The sequence below is a fragment of the Malus domestica genome, chromosome 04, assembly GCF_042453785.1.
Source record: "Malus domestica chromosome 04, GDT2T_hap1".
NCBI lineage: Eukaryota > Viridiplantae > Streptophyta > Magnoliopsida > Rosales > Rosaceae > Malus > Malus domestica.
The window spans coordinates 15,290,959-15,305,569 of NC_091664.1; the positions used below are offsets into that span (position 1 = coordinate 15,290,959).

At 37.8% G+C, this 14,611-nt stretch overlaps 1 protein-coding gene across 1 annotated transcript; it reads left to right on the top strand.

Moving 5' to 3' along the window:
* Nucleotides 1–7,682: 7,682 nt before the first annotated feature.
* Nucleotides 7,683–14,210, top strand: LOC139195011 (uncharacterized). Its single transcript, XM_070820186.1, has 8 exons — nt 7,683–8,162; nt 8,676–8,916; nt 9,361–9,413; nt 9,666–9,845; nt 12,673–12,822; nt 12,974–13,207; nt 13,261–13,348; nt 13,987–14,210. The coding sequence occupies exons 1-8, from the start codon at nt 7,683–7,685 to the stop codon at nt 14,208–14,210; spliced, it is 1,650 nt and encodes a 549-aa protein (XP_070676287.1).
* The last annotated feature ends 401 nt before the right edge of the window (nt 14,211–14,611 follow it).

A 14,611-nucleotide genomic window follows, 5' to 3' on the forward strand; every position in this document is an offset into this window, starting at 1 on the left:
TCAAAAACAATTTATTGAAGAACAAAGTGTAGGAGTAGTTTTATACCTCTTGATCTAGACTTTAGACCAAGGATGGACCACCTCCAAGCCCTTTGTTGTTGGAACTCCTTGAGCCTAGTCTCCCTCCTTGCCTCCTCCACTTTGTTAGAATGAGTGCTCCTTGGTTCTCCTTAAGTCTCCAAAGTTGAAGACCTCTAAAGATCCTCACCCACTAGAGTAGTGAGAAGGATGAAGGAATAACCAAAAGGGTGAGAAGATGATTAGCTAAACCCCCCTTTGGTGGCCGGCCTTTTGAGTGTTGAGAGAGATATTTTCTTTTTCTCTTTTGTTGTTTTAACACTTCAAAAACCCTCATGAAACTTTGTGCTATAAAGTTCCTTTTATAACCAAAAAGAAACAAGTCAACATTTGACTCTCTCTCTCCCTCCTTTGGCCGGCCCCTTTAGTGTTGTTTGGGCTTTGGGCTTTTATTATTTCAAGTCATCCTATGCTTGAATAAAAGCCCAATGGGCCCAATTAGACCCGAACTTTTCTTTAAGCCCAAAATGATCTTTTATCGCTTTTATGATTTCTTTAGACATTCTAATTAATCACAACATTTAATTAATCCAATTAATTATTTCCATCATCCATTAGTTACTCACTACAAGAGTGTATTGGTGAACAATCATTTTAGGTTCTAATTAGCAAGGCAGTGAGGTGATTGGCACCAATCCAATTGATTATTTTTAATCCAATCACTTAGTGAATTAAAACTTACTTTTAATTCACCTTCTTCTTTGACGACTACATTTAATCATCTAGAAGAACTCACAAGTCATGAGTGACATCTAACCATATATCATGGCTACCCAAGTTAATGTAGAATTTGTTCGGAGAACCTATTCAGTTGGAATTACAATGTAATTCGATCCTTCTCTAAAACAATACTCTCAATCACATTACTAGGGTATGGATATATTATGTCAAACCCCTAATGTGATTATTCCTTCTTATATGATTCATTTGAGTCGTATAGGAACGCTTTCCTTTATTACGCTCGATACTTCGGCCGAAGATTCCCGAATCATATCTCAGAGTATTCATCCTCTCTTAACGAGGATTAGAGATTCCTTGTTATGCATTCACTTGCCTCCATGACTAAGTGGCTTAACCCCAACTATGCCGTGGACACCCGCGGATGGAGTGACTTTGACATAATCAAAGATCAAGTACCTAACCACAAGACAACTATGATGCCTCAGGTCAAAGGACTACTTACATTATTCCCACCATTAGAGTTACTTGCTTGACATGTGAGTAGAGCTCCATGCAAGTACTCTCGTTCAATTGTGTTCAGTCAACTCATTCCCTTAATGAGCACCTACATACCTGTCTGTCTTAGTGTCACTACACGAATGGGACGAGACTTTCCATCCTTCCAATTGAAGCGGACATAGTATGTACCGGTCCATGCATTGTCAGTATCCCTTCGACAATCCTATGACCAGGAATGTTTTGGACATGATGGTTATGTGAAGAAGGTCTCTGTAGTCTAACATCATTAGATTACTTCTTCCATCAATCCATTGTCCATGTATTCACTATTTAGGACATATATCGTGTGTTGAGATAGTCCTAATTAGTATCCTTGCCATTTGATGTACAAGAATCATCTATACATCCATTCATTGTCCTGAAAGGTTTCTTCCAAAGATTGACTTTCAGGGCATATTTCCAACATTCGTTCCCTTCAAAATTAGGTCCAGCCTAACCCGTGCCCAACCCTAACTTATACAATTAGGGTTAGCCACATCTGTAGAGTTTGTTCGGACATGTATTGGCATCCCACTGGCCAAGTTGTGTCATTTGTAAGATGGAGGAAAGAATTATCTAGAAGATATTTAATAAATGATATCTTGGGATTATCTTGTAATATACAAAATTGGATATGGTTGTGATTTCTTATTTGATGGAGTTGATCTTTAATTAGGAGAGTATAAAGATAAGATTTAGTAATTAATCTTATCTTTAACACCTTTGATTTTTCTCCTTGTCATGAGCATGCGAGTTTGATGAGGTTATAGTCATTTGCTTAGGCTTTTAGGGATGTTGAACTGCCCGTGGGTTAAATGCAGGGTTGGCTAATTTAATAAAGGAATTCTTGTCTTTCGTTGGTAAAAGTCCCTGTGTAAGCTCCAAGATTTTTCGGTTTATTGTTAGCTCCACAAATGATCCACACTTGTTGTGTTGCACGCAGAAAATGATAGGAGATGTGGAAATCCCAGTTGTTTCCTGATAAGCCTTAGATTCTGAGCTTTGACTTGAAGTTAAAGTCTTCTGCTAATAGAAAACCAACAATTTTTGGAACTTATTTAAGTCTACCTTAAGTATGGGGTTAAATAAGCCTAGAGAACAATTATTCTCCCAACAAGAAAATGTGAAAACCAAAGGAAATTGTACCTTTTCCCCTACTCATGTTCTTTACTTACCTTGTAAAGAGCTGATTGTCATTGTCTTCATCGTCATCGCTGCACCATAGGTATGAACTCTTGTGTTAGGGTTTGGTGCGCGGCTGGCGTGGCTTACTTGTTGGCGTGGTACTAGGCCTCGGTGTGTTGAGTTTGCCTGGTGCGTTGGCTGACCTAGTCGTACGAATGGATGGATCAGTTGGGTCGGGCCCACATGAGATAGAGAAGCTTAGGCCTCTAGGCTGATTGGGATAGAGAAAGAGAAAGAGAGATAGGAGAAAGGCGTGGGCTTATGCACGGGGCACTGACTTCTTCCGTTTCTGGGCCTTAGTGTGCTACTGCTTTGGATCATAAGGTGGTACGATGGGCAACGGCCTGGTGTGCTACCTCTTATTTTATTTTATTATTTCTTGAGCATTTTTCCTGTATTTTTGCATAAGACTTTCGCAACATGTCTCCATGTAAGTGTAATTGGAATGAATATTCTCCACTTAAGCATCATCAGGGCGGATTTTCTGGTAAAGTCGACTACTTCAAGGCTACCCATGTAAAGATAGGTTCCAAGAAGTTATTCTGGGACTTCCTTGAGGCGTACAAACATGATGTTTCCTCTGGAGTATGTGTAAAATGAGTGAAAGAAGGAAACAGTCATGAGCCGTGTGTGAGCCTACTAAGGAGGAAAAAGAGCCATCAAGTTCATTCTTACTAGTTTGTGTTGGGATTCACCTTTTCTATGTCACGTTTCTTTCAAGAGGCGATCTATTTTTTAAGATGCACTTTTGCTCAGTGCTCCTTAATACAATCGTGTGATGGTGGAGTTTTTGAACTTGAGCCAGTTTTTTTATCTAGGCTTGACCATCAACATGTTTTGGTACTTCTTTAAGATTGGAAACAAGGATGGCATGGGGTAGCTGAGGTCTCGCCATAAGCTTTTCAACTCCTCGAGCAAAGGTGATTATGAGTGGGATTAGGACACTTTGGAGATTGGTAGGGAATGGAAGTTTGACCCTTCGCATGAGTTATGCGTCTTAACCGCATTTACTATGGTAAGTGAATTGCTGTATTCTCTTACTGCTTGGAATTTTTGTTGAACTACTCTTGACTTCAAGTTATTGAAAGTCATTTTTTTCTTGTGTAGATTAAGAATTTGGCTCAACTCCAAAGATTGTGCCAGACATGAAGAAGGTTCACGTTGAAATTGGTACCAGGTGGAATATCCTACAATTAAAATTTTAACTTTGCACAGTAGACTAGTCAAAAGAGCTAATCAACTGGTTACAAGTTTGTTAGTGACAGAAAGTATAGTTGTAAGAACAAAAACTTCATTTACTAGTACATCTAACTAGTCAGAGTCTGCCCAAATTTGTCTCACAACAACAAATCCCAATTTTGAAAACATTCACATATCAATTCAATAAGCAAACGAACAATGACAATGCAATTATGAATTAAAGTATACTGGATTGACTAGTCAAACTTACCAATCAACTAAGTATAGATTCGTTAGTTAACCAAACACGAATCGATCAATCAAACTTAGTTTACTACACGTTATCCTAGTCAACAACAATTCAGTTTATTACTCATAATATGCATTATAAACTTAGTCCCAAACACATATCAAATAACAACTCATAAAATGCATGAATTATATGCTAATAAATAAGATATGTGCACAAATTTAAGAAACAAAGAATACAAGAAAGTTTTGGCCAGAAAAACCCACCTTTGGGTTAAAAAAACCGAGGACTCTCCACTGAGTCCAATCCATTAATGCAAATAAGGTTCATACAAAGTATCTACACAAGTTCAATCCCTACATCCTAATCTACGGAGCAGTTTATACTTTTGCGCAACCATGTTTTGCACGAGATAAGGATTCCTTCAGTCTTCACGAGATGGTAGCTCCTCCTGAACTTTTTACCTTGTGGCGCCATAATGGATTCATCTACAGTATTCACAAGATGGCAGCTCCTAATGAACTATTCAACTTGGGGCACCGAAACCAACACCAACAATAACAAATGCACATGATATGATAATGATGATAGTGTGTAATCTGGATTCAATGACTAGTTAGTTTCTTCAATCAAACAGTTGAAGGAAGAAATTGACGAGAATCTAAAAACTGGCCAACAAGCAGATTTGAAACTTGAAAAACTTGATCACAAATTTAATGCAAAACCATGAAGAACAATGCAACCCTATTATGCAATTAATGCATGAACATGGTTTTGTGGCTAAGATTTCTAATAAAGAACACAAGAGGCAACCCAAAGCTTTAAAAACACTCTTTGAAAATGTAAAATTTCCTAGCCAAGACAATTAAGAATATAAGAAGATTTAAAAAGCATGTTCAGAGATAGAATTATAAATATTCAAATAAGAATATTACCAAGAAAAATGCTTGATGCTCGTAGGGAGATCTGAGATGGAGAGGAAAAAACAAACTCTCTAAAACTTACAAACTTTCTCTCCAAAGAGGAAATGAAATCCCCTGACCCTATTAAAAGAAAACCTTAGATTGCTGTAAACAAAGAACAAAGAAACACTTGTCAAATGTAAAAGCAATATGAGTAGATCAATGATGTAAAGCTCAATCCCATGTAAAAGGTGTCAGTTAACCAATGTGGGCTATCTTAAATTGCCTGCCCAGCTGCTGGACAACAGCAAAAAATTCTGACGAGACAAGGTCGCTAGTCAAAATGCATCAATAAGTTAAACATGAAATGCATATGCATAAACAAACTTTTTGATAGGAGCATATTTATGCGACTTAGTTAGCTTGTTTTCTTGCATTTATGTTGTTAGTTCTTACCTATTATAGTGTTTTAAGCTATTTTCTTGTGTTTGTAGGCCTAATTGGCAAAGTTGGCAAGAAAGTGCATTTTGAAGCATTTTAGAGAACTTTTGGGCACCAAATTGATAGCTTATGAGGGGAGTAAGATGGATGGACGAATTTGAAGTTCAAGAGGCAAGGAATGTGCTGAAAAGATGAAGAAAATAAATCCAAGACAAAGAAGATAAGGAATCAGCTCAAAAGAAGGAACGTTATCAAAAACCTTATCCAACCTTATCTTTTCCAAACAAACCTTATCCTATCTTATCCCTGCCTAATCTAGCTTTATCCTATCTTATCTTATCCAAATCAGTTTGTGCCTTAAATCCAGTTGCAAGAGGACCTAAATATCTTATTTCTAGAAGGCTTATCCTTTCCCTACATATATGCCGCACCCTTGCTCTTCTAGAACCCTTAAATTGGTGCCATGTCAACCTTTCTAGAAGACCCTATAAATCTGGCGTTTTTCCTTGTTCTAGAAGTCTTAGAATCTGCTGGAACCTTTAATCCTTTTCCTTGTGGATTTGGGTTATGCAAATCCTTTTCAGAAATTAATTAGGCCAAACCTTTTTTCCTGGTGGATTTAAACCCTTGTGTCGCATCTTTAGGCCCTAGTCCTTTATTTATGCTGATTTCTAACCCTAATCTGATTCCCCCTAGGGTTTGCCATGCCTATATATACATATTTTCAGCCAAAATTCATCCACCACCCCCTAGATCATTCTAAAACCCTATCAGCCACAATCCACACCATTCTACAACTTTTTGTTGCAACTTTGGAGAAGAAGGAGCCCTTGTCGTACCAGCCTTGAAGGGATTGTGTCGCAAGCCACCTGCAACAATTGAAGATTTTCAGAGTTCTTTCTTCCCTCGTTTTAGTTTCAATGTTTATTTCAGTTTGCTTTTCAATTGCCATTAAGATGTGTAACTAAGTTTTTCTTAGTTAGAGGTGAATTCAAAGCCATGGACAGTTTAATATAAATTGATTCCCTTCAGTTATTGTTTCGTAAAACATGAATGTGATTTACTTATCTGCGTTATTGAGAACTTATTCTTGTGTGTTGATTAAGGATACATACTTAGTTTGCATACATGAATCTGATGCTAAATTATAAGGGACTTTCACCTAATCATTAGGAACTTATAATTAAAAGTAGTGAAGATTGCTAGTCACAATCATGTTAAGTAGATTCTTGGCTGGAGTATTATGCAGTTCATAGTTATGATAGCCTTGTTAATGCTTATGATTTCCATGGATCTTAATGATCTTTGAATGTAGCTTTACCATGATGTTCATATAGGGAACTTGAGAAGAATAATTTGATTGCGATCCATTGTCCATTCAACTCAATGAATTTAGGGAAATATGAGAGTTAATTTGTGTATTCACGATTAATTTGGGGCATTGTCATTCATGGTTTAAAGAAACAATACTAGAAATCGATTTATGTTGCATATGTTCATGTGTGGAGAAGGACCCTCTAACTAGCTTTTTCACCATTGAATTCATCTTAGTTTCGTTTTAACTTACTTTGTTTGCTGCAATTTACTTAGTTTTGTCAAATTCGTCCAAAAACCCCCTTAGTTCTTATTTGGTGTCTTAGTTTAGTTAATTGAGTTCAAATCTATCTAATTTAGTGTTTAGAGTCTTCATAATCTTAAATTCGTCCAAATCACTCCCTAGAGTCTGTTTTGAGTCCTTTTAACTTAGTTTTGTGTTTTTGAGTCAATTTGGTCAGTTTTGAGTCATAAGAGTGTAGTTTGCTGTTTTTGAGTCTAGTTAAGTGTTTTAAAGTTTAAATTGAGTAGATTAGCATCCCTTCTAATCTTCGGCCTAAAATGATCCCTACTTACATATACTACAATCATAGGGTTTTAATTTGAGTGTTGGATTATATCACATCAAATTTTGGTGCCGTTGCCGGGGATTAGCAAAATTGCTAATCTTCCCCTAGTAGTGCCGTGTGTTTTTGTTTTTGTTTTGTTTTCTAATTTTGTATTGTTTTGGTTACTTTGTTTTAGGTACTGTTTATGACTCGAAGTTCACAACATATTAGTGCAAATATCTTGGAGTTTGATGACGATTTTGAAAGAACTTTGAGAAGAAAGAGGAGGCATCCAGAACCTAGTCCACCTAGTTCTGAATCCGAATTTAAAGAAGAGGAGGAAGAAGAACAAGCTTTGGCTGCGAACAATTGAACAATCAAGGAACTTTCAGCCTCGGGATTGGACAATGCCGCACCTTATGCATTCAATATCCTAGGGCAACTGAAGGCAAGATCGATGAGTTTGAATTGAAGTCAAGCTTGCTGCATCATATTCCCAAATACCATGGGCTGTCCATAGAAGATCCAAACAAGAACTTGAAGGAATTCAAAGTTGTTTGATTGAGCATGACACCAATCAATGTTGATGGGAGCATATTGAAGATGAAAGCCTTTCCATTCTCTCTTATAGACAAGGCTAAAGATTGGCTCTACGAATTAGCACCTGGAACTGTCATTTTTTGGGAAAGCATGAAAAGAGCATTCTTGGAGAAATTCTTCCCAACTTCAAGGGTCATTCTTTTAAGGAAGAAAATCAGTGGCATTCAACAAAACCAAGGAGAATCGTTTCCAGCATATTATGAACGTTTCAAGACGTTAGTTGCATCATGCCCGCAATATCAAATGAAGGAAGAGCTATTGATTCAATTTTTCTACGAAGGACTCCTGCCACTTAAGAGACAAATGCTTGATGCTTCAACGGGAGGTGCCTTGGTTGACAAGACTCCAGTTACTGCAAAGATCTTAATTGCAAATGGAGCCTTGAATACACAACAATATGAAGGAGTTGGAGGAAAAGAGCCCCCACGGCAGCAACATGTCAATGAGGTAAGTGCAATATCTGAAATTAAATCTCAATAAGTTAATCTCACTCTTCTTGTGTCACAGGTTGTTGATAAACCCAAAGTGCAAGAAAATACAATATGCGGCTTGTGTTCCATGCAAGGACATCTCAATGACCAATGCCCTCAATTGATTGAGAATGGAGGATGGGAAACTGCCCATGCCGTGGGCTATCAAGGCCAAAACTAGCCACAAAATGATCTATACTCTAATACCTACAATATAGACTAGCGAGATCATCCAAATTTCAAGTGGAGGGAGCCTCAACAACCCTAACAACAAGGAGGATATAAATAGCCATCTCCCGGGCTCTATCAAAGGCCAATCGTACCACCACAACTTCCAACACAATCTGCCCAAACAAACTCAGGTTCGTCATTAGATAATGATACACTTCTTCAATTACTAACTTCATTAACGCAAGGCCAATAAAATCAAGCCAAGGAGATGAGTGAAGTATAGAAGCAAATAGGGCAGATTTTAGAGTTTATGGGGTAGTTTCGAGAAGAAGGAAAACTCCCTAGTTCAACCATTGTGAATCCGAAGGGAGGGTTTGAAACCTCTAAGGCCATCACATTGCGAAGTGGAAAAAAGGTTGGAATCAAGCCAAACACATCCAAATCAAGTAAAAAAGAAGACAACAAGCTACTGCTCGAAGAGGAGGAATTGGACAAAGCTACGGCAAGGAAAGAATCATCCTTGCCACAGCCACCTAATGCACCTAAGCCGTCCAATTCAGGTAAGGGTGATTTAATTTTGACCCATTCTAACCCTATTCCACCCAATGCACATTTCCCTCGCAAATTCATGCAATCAAATAAGGAAGAGAATAAGAAGGACATTCTTGAGACGTTTAGGAATGTGCAATTGAATATTCCACTCCTTGATGCAATCAAACAAGTTCCAAGGTATGCTAAATTTTTAAAAGAACTTTGCACAAGGAAGAGGATTTCAAACAAAGAAGTTGTAAAGGTAAGTGAGAATGTTTCAGCCATTTTGCAAAGAAAACTACCACCAAAATGCAAAGATCTAGGTAGTTTTACAATTCCTTGTGTTATTGGAAACACCAAGTTTGAGAATGCTATGTTAGATCTAGGTGTATCCATTAACGTCATGCCATACTCTATTTATGCATCAATGAATTTAGGAGAGCTTAAAAATGATGGTGTTATCATTTAATTAGCCGATCGATCTAATGCATATCCAAAAGGAGTTTTGGAGGATGTTTTGGTGCAGGTTAGCGACTTAGTATTTCCAGCGGACTTCTATGTGCTTGAGATGGAAGATTCGGCCCATTCCATACCCTTACCGATCCTACTTTGAAGACCCTTCATGAAAATAGCCCACACCAAGATATATATGTTCAAGGGGACGTTAACAATGGAATTTGATGGGGATGTTATTGATTTCAATCTTTCTGAATCTATAAAATATCCTAAAAATGATCATTCTTGTTTCTCTATTGATGTATTTGATGCTTTGGCACAGGATTACCTTGATTCCTTGAATGAGGATGCCCTTGAAACAACAATTGCACAAGGAATTAGACTCCAAAATGAAGGGGCAGATGTCAAGCACCCTCACGGCATGGCTAGGGAGATCCTTGCCGTGCCCCCTAGTGCAGAAATAGAATGGTTGTTGCCCTTGAGTCATTGCGACAACATCTTGGTAAGCCTCCAATCCCAATTCCAATTCCCATTTCTACTAACAAGTTATTACCTTCTGATGCGAAAATTAACTTAACACACAAATTAAATCGTTTTATTAACAATTGTAGTATATATGCAAGTAAGGATCGTTCTAGGCCGGGGATTAGGAGGGATTGCTAATCTACTTTGAATTGACTCAAAAACAAAAAACTAGGCTAAAAACAGTTAACTAGACTCAAAACAAACTGAAAAGACTAAAAACTAACTAGAATGACTCAAAACAGCACAAAGTAAGCAAATAGACTTAAAACAAACTCTAGGGAGTTATTTGGACGAATTCTAACTTTAATTTGACTCAAAACAATAAAAGACTCAAAGTTGGACAGATTCTAACTAGTTTAACACTTTAAAGTAAAGGGGATTGGGTTTTGGACGAAATTAAAGTGAAAACAAGTGAATTAAAGACTTAAACAATGTTGGACGAATTTGGTGAATTAAATGGATGATGGGTTAGCTAGAGGGTCATTCTCTACACATGGCACATTTGCATACAAATCAATCTCCAATTGCTTTTTCAATAAACCATGAATGACAATGCCCCAGATTAACCGTGCCATCACTAATTAACCCTCATATTTTCCTTAAATCATTCAATTGGATGGGATACGCATCATCAACCTAAATTATTCTTCAATAGTCCCCTACATGCACATCATAATAGAGATACAATCAAAGATCATTAAACTCTATGAAAATCATAAGCATTGACAAAGCATTCGTAACTATGACATCATGATACTCATGCTAGGAATTTAACTTAACGCGATCGTGACCAGCGACCTTCACTACAGTGGACCAAGCATTGTGCGAAAACCCTAAGCCTTTTCCTCCAGAAATTCGGCCAAACCCTAGCCTATAAATATATAATTTCAGCCACAAATTCGACCAAACCCCCCCCAATATAATTCTAAAACCCTCTTAGCCGCAATCCACACCATTCCATAACCTTTTGCTGCAACTCTGGAGAAGAAAAAGCCCTTGTCGTGCCTTCCATTGAAGCAAAGACCTTGTGCGCAAGCCACCTGCATCTTTGGGAGTTTTAAGAGTTCTTTCTTCCCTCATTTTAGTTTCAATGTTTATTTCAGATTGCTTTTCAATTGTTATGAACATGTGTAACTAATTTTCTTATTAGTTAGAGGTGAATTCGAAGACATGGACATATGTTTAATATGAATTGATTACCTTTAGTTATTGTTTCGTAAAACATGAATGTGATTTAATTATCTATTTGATTGAGAACTTATTCTTGTTTGTTGATTAAGGGTGCACACTTAGTTTGCATACATGAATTTGATGCTAAATTATAAGGGACTTTCACCTAATCGTTAGGAACTTATAATTAAAAGTAGTGGAGATTGTTAGTCACAATCGTGTTAAGTAGATTCTTGGCTGGAGTATCATGCAGTTCATAGTTACGATAGCCTTGTCAATGCTTATGATTTCCATGGAACTTAATGATCTTTGAATGTATCTCTATCATGCTATTCATATAGGGAACTTAAGAAGAATAATTTGGTTGCGATGCGTTGTCCATTCAATCCAATGAATGTAGGGAAATCTGAGAGTTAATTTATGCATTCATGATAAATTTAGGGCATTGTCATTCATAGTTTAAAGAAACAATACTGGAAATTGATTTATGTTGCATATGTTCATGCGTGGAGAAGGACCCTCTAACTAGCCTATTTCACCATTCAATTCACCTGATTTCATACCTAGTTTGATTTAGTTTTGCAATCTGTTCAATTTAATTAATTCCGTTCAAATCAATCCCCCCCCATTTATTAGGTGTGTTAGATTAGTTAGAAAAGTGTTTAAATCTGTCCAATTTAGTGTTTTGAGTCTTCATAGTCTTAAATTCATCTAAATCACTCCCTAGAGTCTGTTTTGAGTCCTTTTAACTTAGTTTTGCTGTTTTGAGTCAGTTTGTTCAGTTTTGAGTCATAAGAGTCTAGTTTTCTGTTTTTGAGTCTAGTTTAGTGTTTTAAAGTTTAAATTTAGTAGATTAGGATCCTGTCTAATCCCCAGCTTAAATGATCCCTACTTACATATACTACAATCATAGGGTTTTAATTTGAGTGTTGGATAATTTTCAAATCAAATTTTGGCGCCGTTGCCGGGGATTGGCAAAATTGCTAATCCCTCTTTGTTTATGTCTGCACCTTTTAGTTGTGCTTTTATTTTGTTTTGTCTAGTTTTCTTGGTTTTAGGTATTAGTTTATGACTCGAAGTTCTCAACCTATGAGTGCAAATATGTTGGGGTTTGACGACGATTTTGAACAAACGTTGAGAAGGAAAAGGAAGAAGCTAAGACCCAATAGTTCCGAATTTGAAGTGGAAATTGAAGAGGAATTCGAAGAGGAACAAAACATGGTTGTTGACAATCGAACAATCAAAAAGAACTTTCAGCCTCGGGATTAGACAATGTCATGCCTCTATGCATTCGATACCCCGTGGCTACCTAAGGAAAGACCGATGAATTCGAGTTGAAGTCAAGCTTGTTGCATCATATTCCCAAATACCATGGGCGGTCCATGGCAGATCCAAACAATCATTTGAAGGAATTTGAAGTAGTATGCTCAAGTATGACACCCATCAACATGGATAGGAATATTTTGAAGATGAAAGCCTTTCCATTCTCTCTTAGTGGCATTCAACAAAACCAAGGAGAATCGTTTCCAGCCTATTATGAGAAGTTCAAGACATTAGTTGCATCCTGCCCGCAACATCAAATGAAGGAAGAGGTCTTGATTCAATATTTCTACGAATGACTCTTTCCAATTGAGAGACAAATGCTTGATGCTTCAGCGGGAGGTGCTTTGGTTGACAAGACTCTAGTCGCTACAAAGATCTTAATTGCCAACCGAGCCTTGAATGCACAGCAATATGAAGGAGTTGGACAAAGAGACCCCCCACGGCAACAACAAGTGAATGAGGTAAGTGCAATTTCTGAACTTCAATCTCAAATGGCTAATCTCACTATTCTTGTGCCACAGGTTGTCGATAGATCCAAAGTGCAAGGTGCGGCAGTTTGTGGTGTGTGCTCTATGCAAGGACATCTCAATGATCAATGCCCTTAATTGATAGAGAATGGAGGATGGGAAAGTGCCAATGTCGTGGGCTATCAAAGCCAAAATCAACCACGGAATGATCCATACTTTAATACCTACAATCTGGGCTGGAGATATGATCCAAATTTCAAGTGGAGAGAGCCTTAACAACCCCAACAACAAGGAGGATATAGACAGCCACCTCCCGGGCTCTATCAAAAGCCATTCGTACCACCACAACTTCCAACACAATCTGCCCAACCAAATTCAGGTTCGTCTTTGGATAATGATACACTTCTTAAATTACTAACTTCATTAACGTAGGGCCAACAAAATCAAGCTAAGGAGATGAGTGAAGTGAAGAAGCAAATTGGGCAGATGGCGGAGTTCTTTGGACAGTTTCGAGAAGAAGGCAAATTACCTAGCTCAACCATTGTTAATCCAAAATGAGGTTTTGAAACTGCCAAGGCCATCATGTTGAGAAATGGTAAGGGGTTGGAACCAAGCCAAACACGTCCAAATTAAGTCAAAATGAGGACGACAAATTGCTGTTCGAAGAGGAAAAGATGGACAAAGCCACGGCAAGGAAATAGACAATCTTGCCGCAGCCCCCCAAAAAACCTAAGCCGTCCAACTCAAGTAAGGTGGTTCCAAATTTGACTCATTCTAACCCTATTCCACCCAATGCACCTTTCCTTCGTAGATTTATGCAAGCCAAGAACGAAGAGGATGAAAAAGACATTCTGGAGACGTTTGGGAAGGTGCACGTCAATAACTCGCTCCTTGATGCTATAAAGCAAATCCCAAAGTATGCTAAGTTTTTTAAGAAGCTTTGTACAACAAGGAAACGAATTCAAGAGAAAGAGGTGGTGCATGTAAGTGAAAATGTCTCTGCAATGTTGCAAAGAAAGCTGCCTCTTAAATGCAAAGATCCAGGTAGTTTTACTATCCCTTGCGTAATTGGTAATACAAGGTTTGAACATGCCATGCTAGATTTAGGAGCGTCCATTAATGTCATGCCATATTCTGTTTATGCATTTATGAATCTAGGGGAGCTTAAAAATACTGGAGTTATTATCCAATTAGCCGATCGTGCTAATGCATATTCGAAAGGAATTTTGAAGGATGTTTTGGTGCAGGTAGACCATTTGATTTTTCCTGCAGATTTTTATGTGCTTGAAATGGAGTATTCAGCCCACTCTCCATCATTGCCACTCTTACTTGGACGACCTTTCATGAAAACAGCTCAAACCAAGATTGATATGGCCAAATGAGCAGTCACTATGACGTTTCGTGGTGATATGATTAATTTTAATGTTTCTGACTCTGTGGAGAAGCCTAATTGACACACCCCGACAGAGATCAAGGCATGCTGGCCGTCACATGAGAGTGACGTAACCATGTGCACAGTGCGGAAGCAATAATGAAAAGAAATATACTAATAATCAAAAACCAAATTACTAGAGTGCACTAGTAAACAGGAAGTGATAGGAGTTAGTAACAAACGTAAACACTCCTAATCAGAGCATAATAAGTCTAGGTGCAGTCCAGTAGGACAAGTACTAGTTGTACAATACTAGGAATGTCCTACTATTATTTAGATAGGTCTAAACTGCCGACGTCCTCAAGCCATCAACATCAAGCTTACTTAAAACCTGAAGGGGCGCAAAAAAAG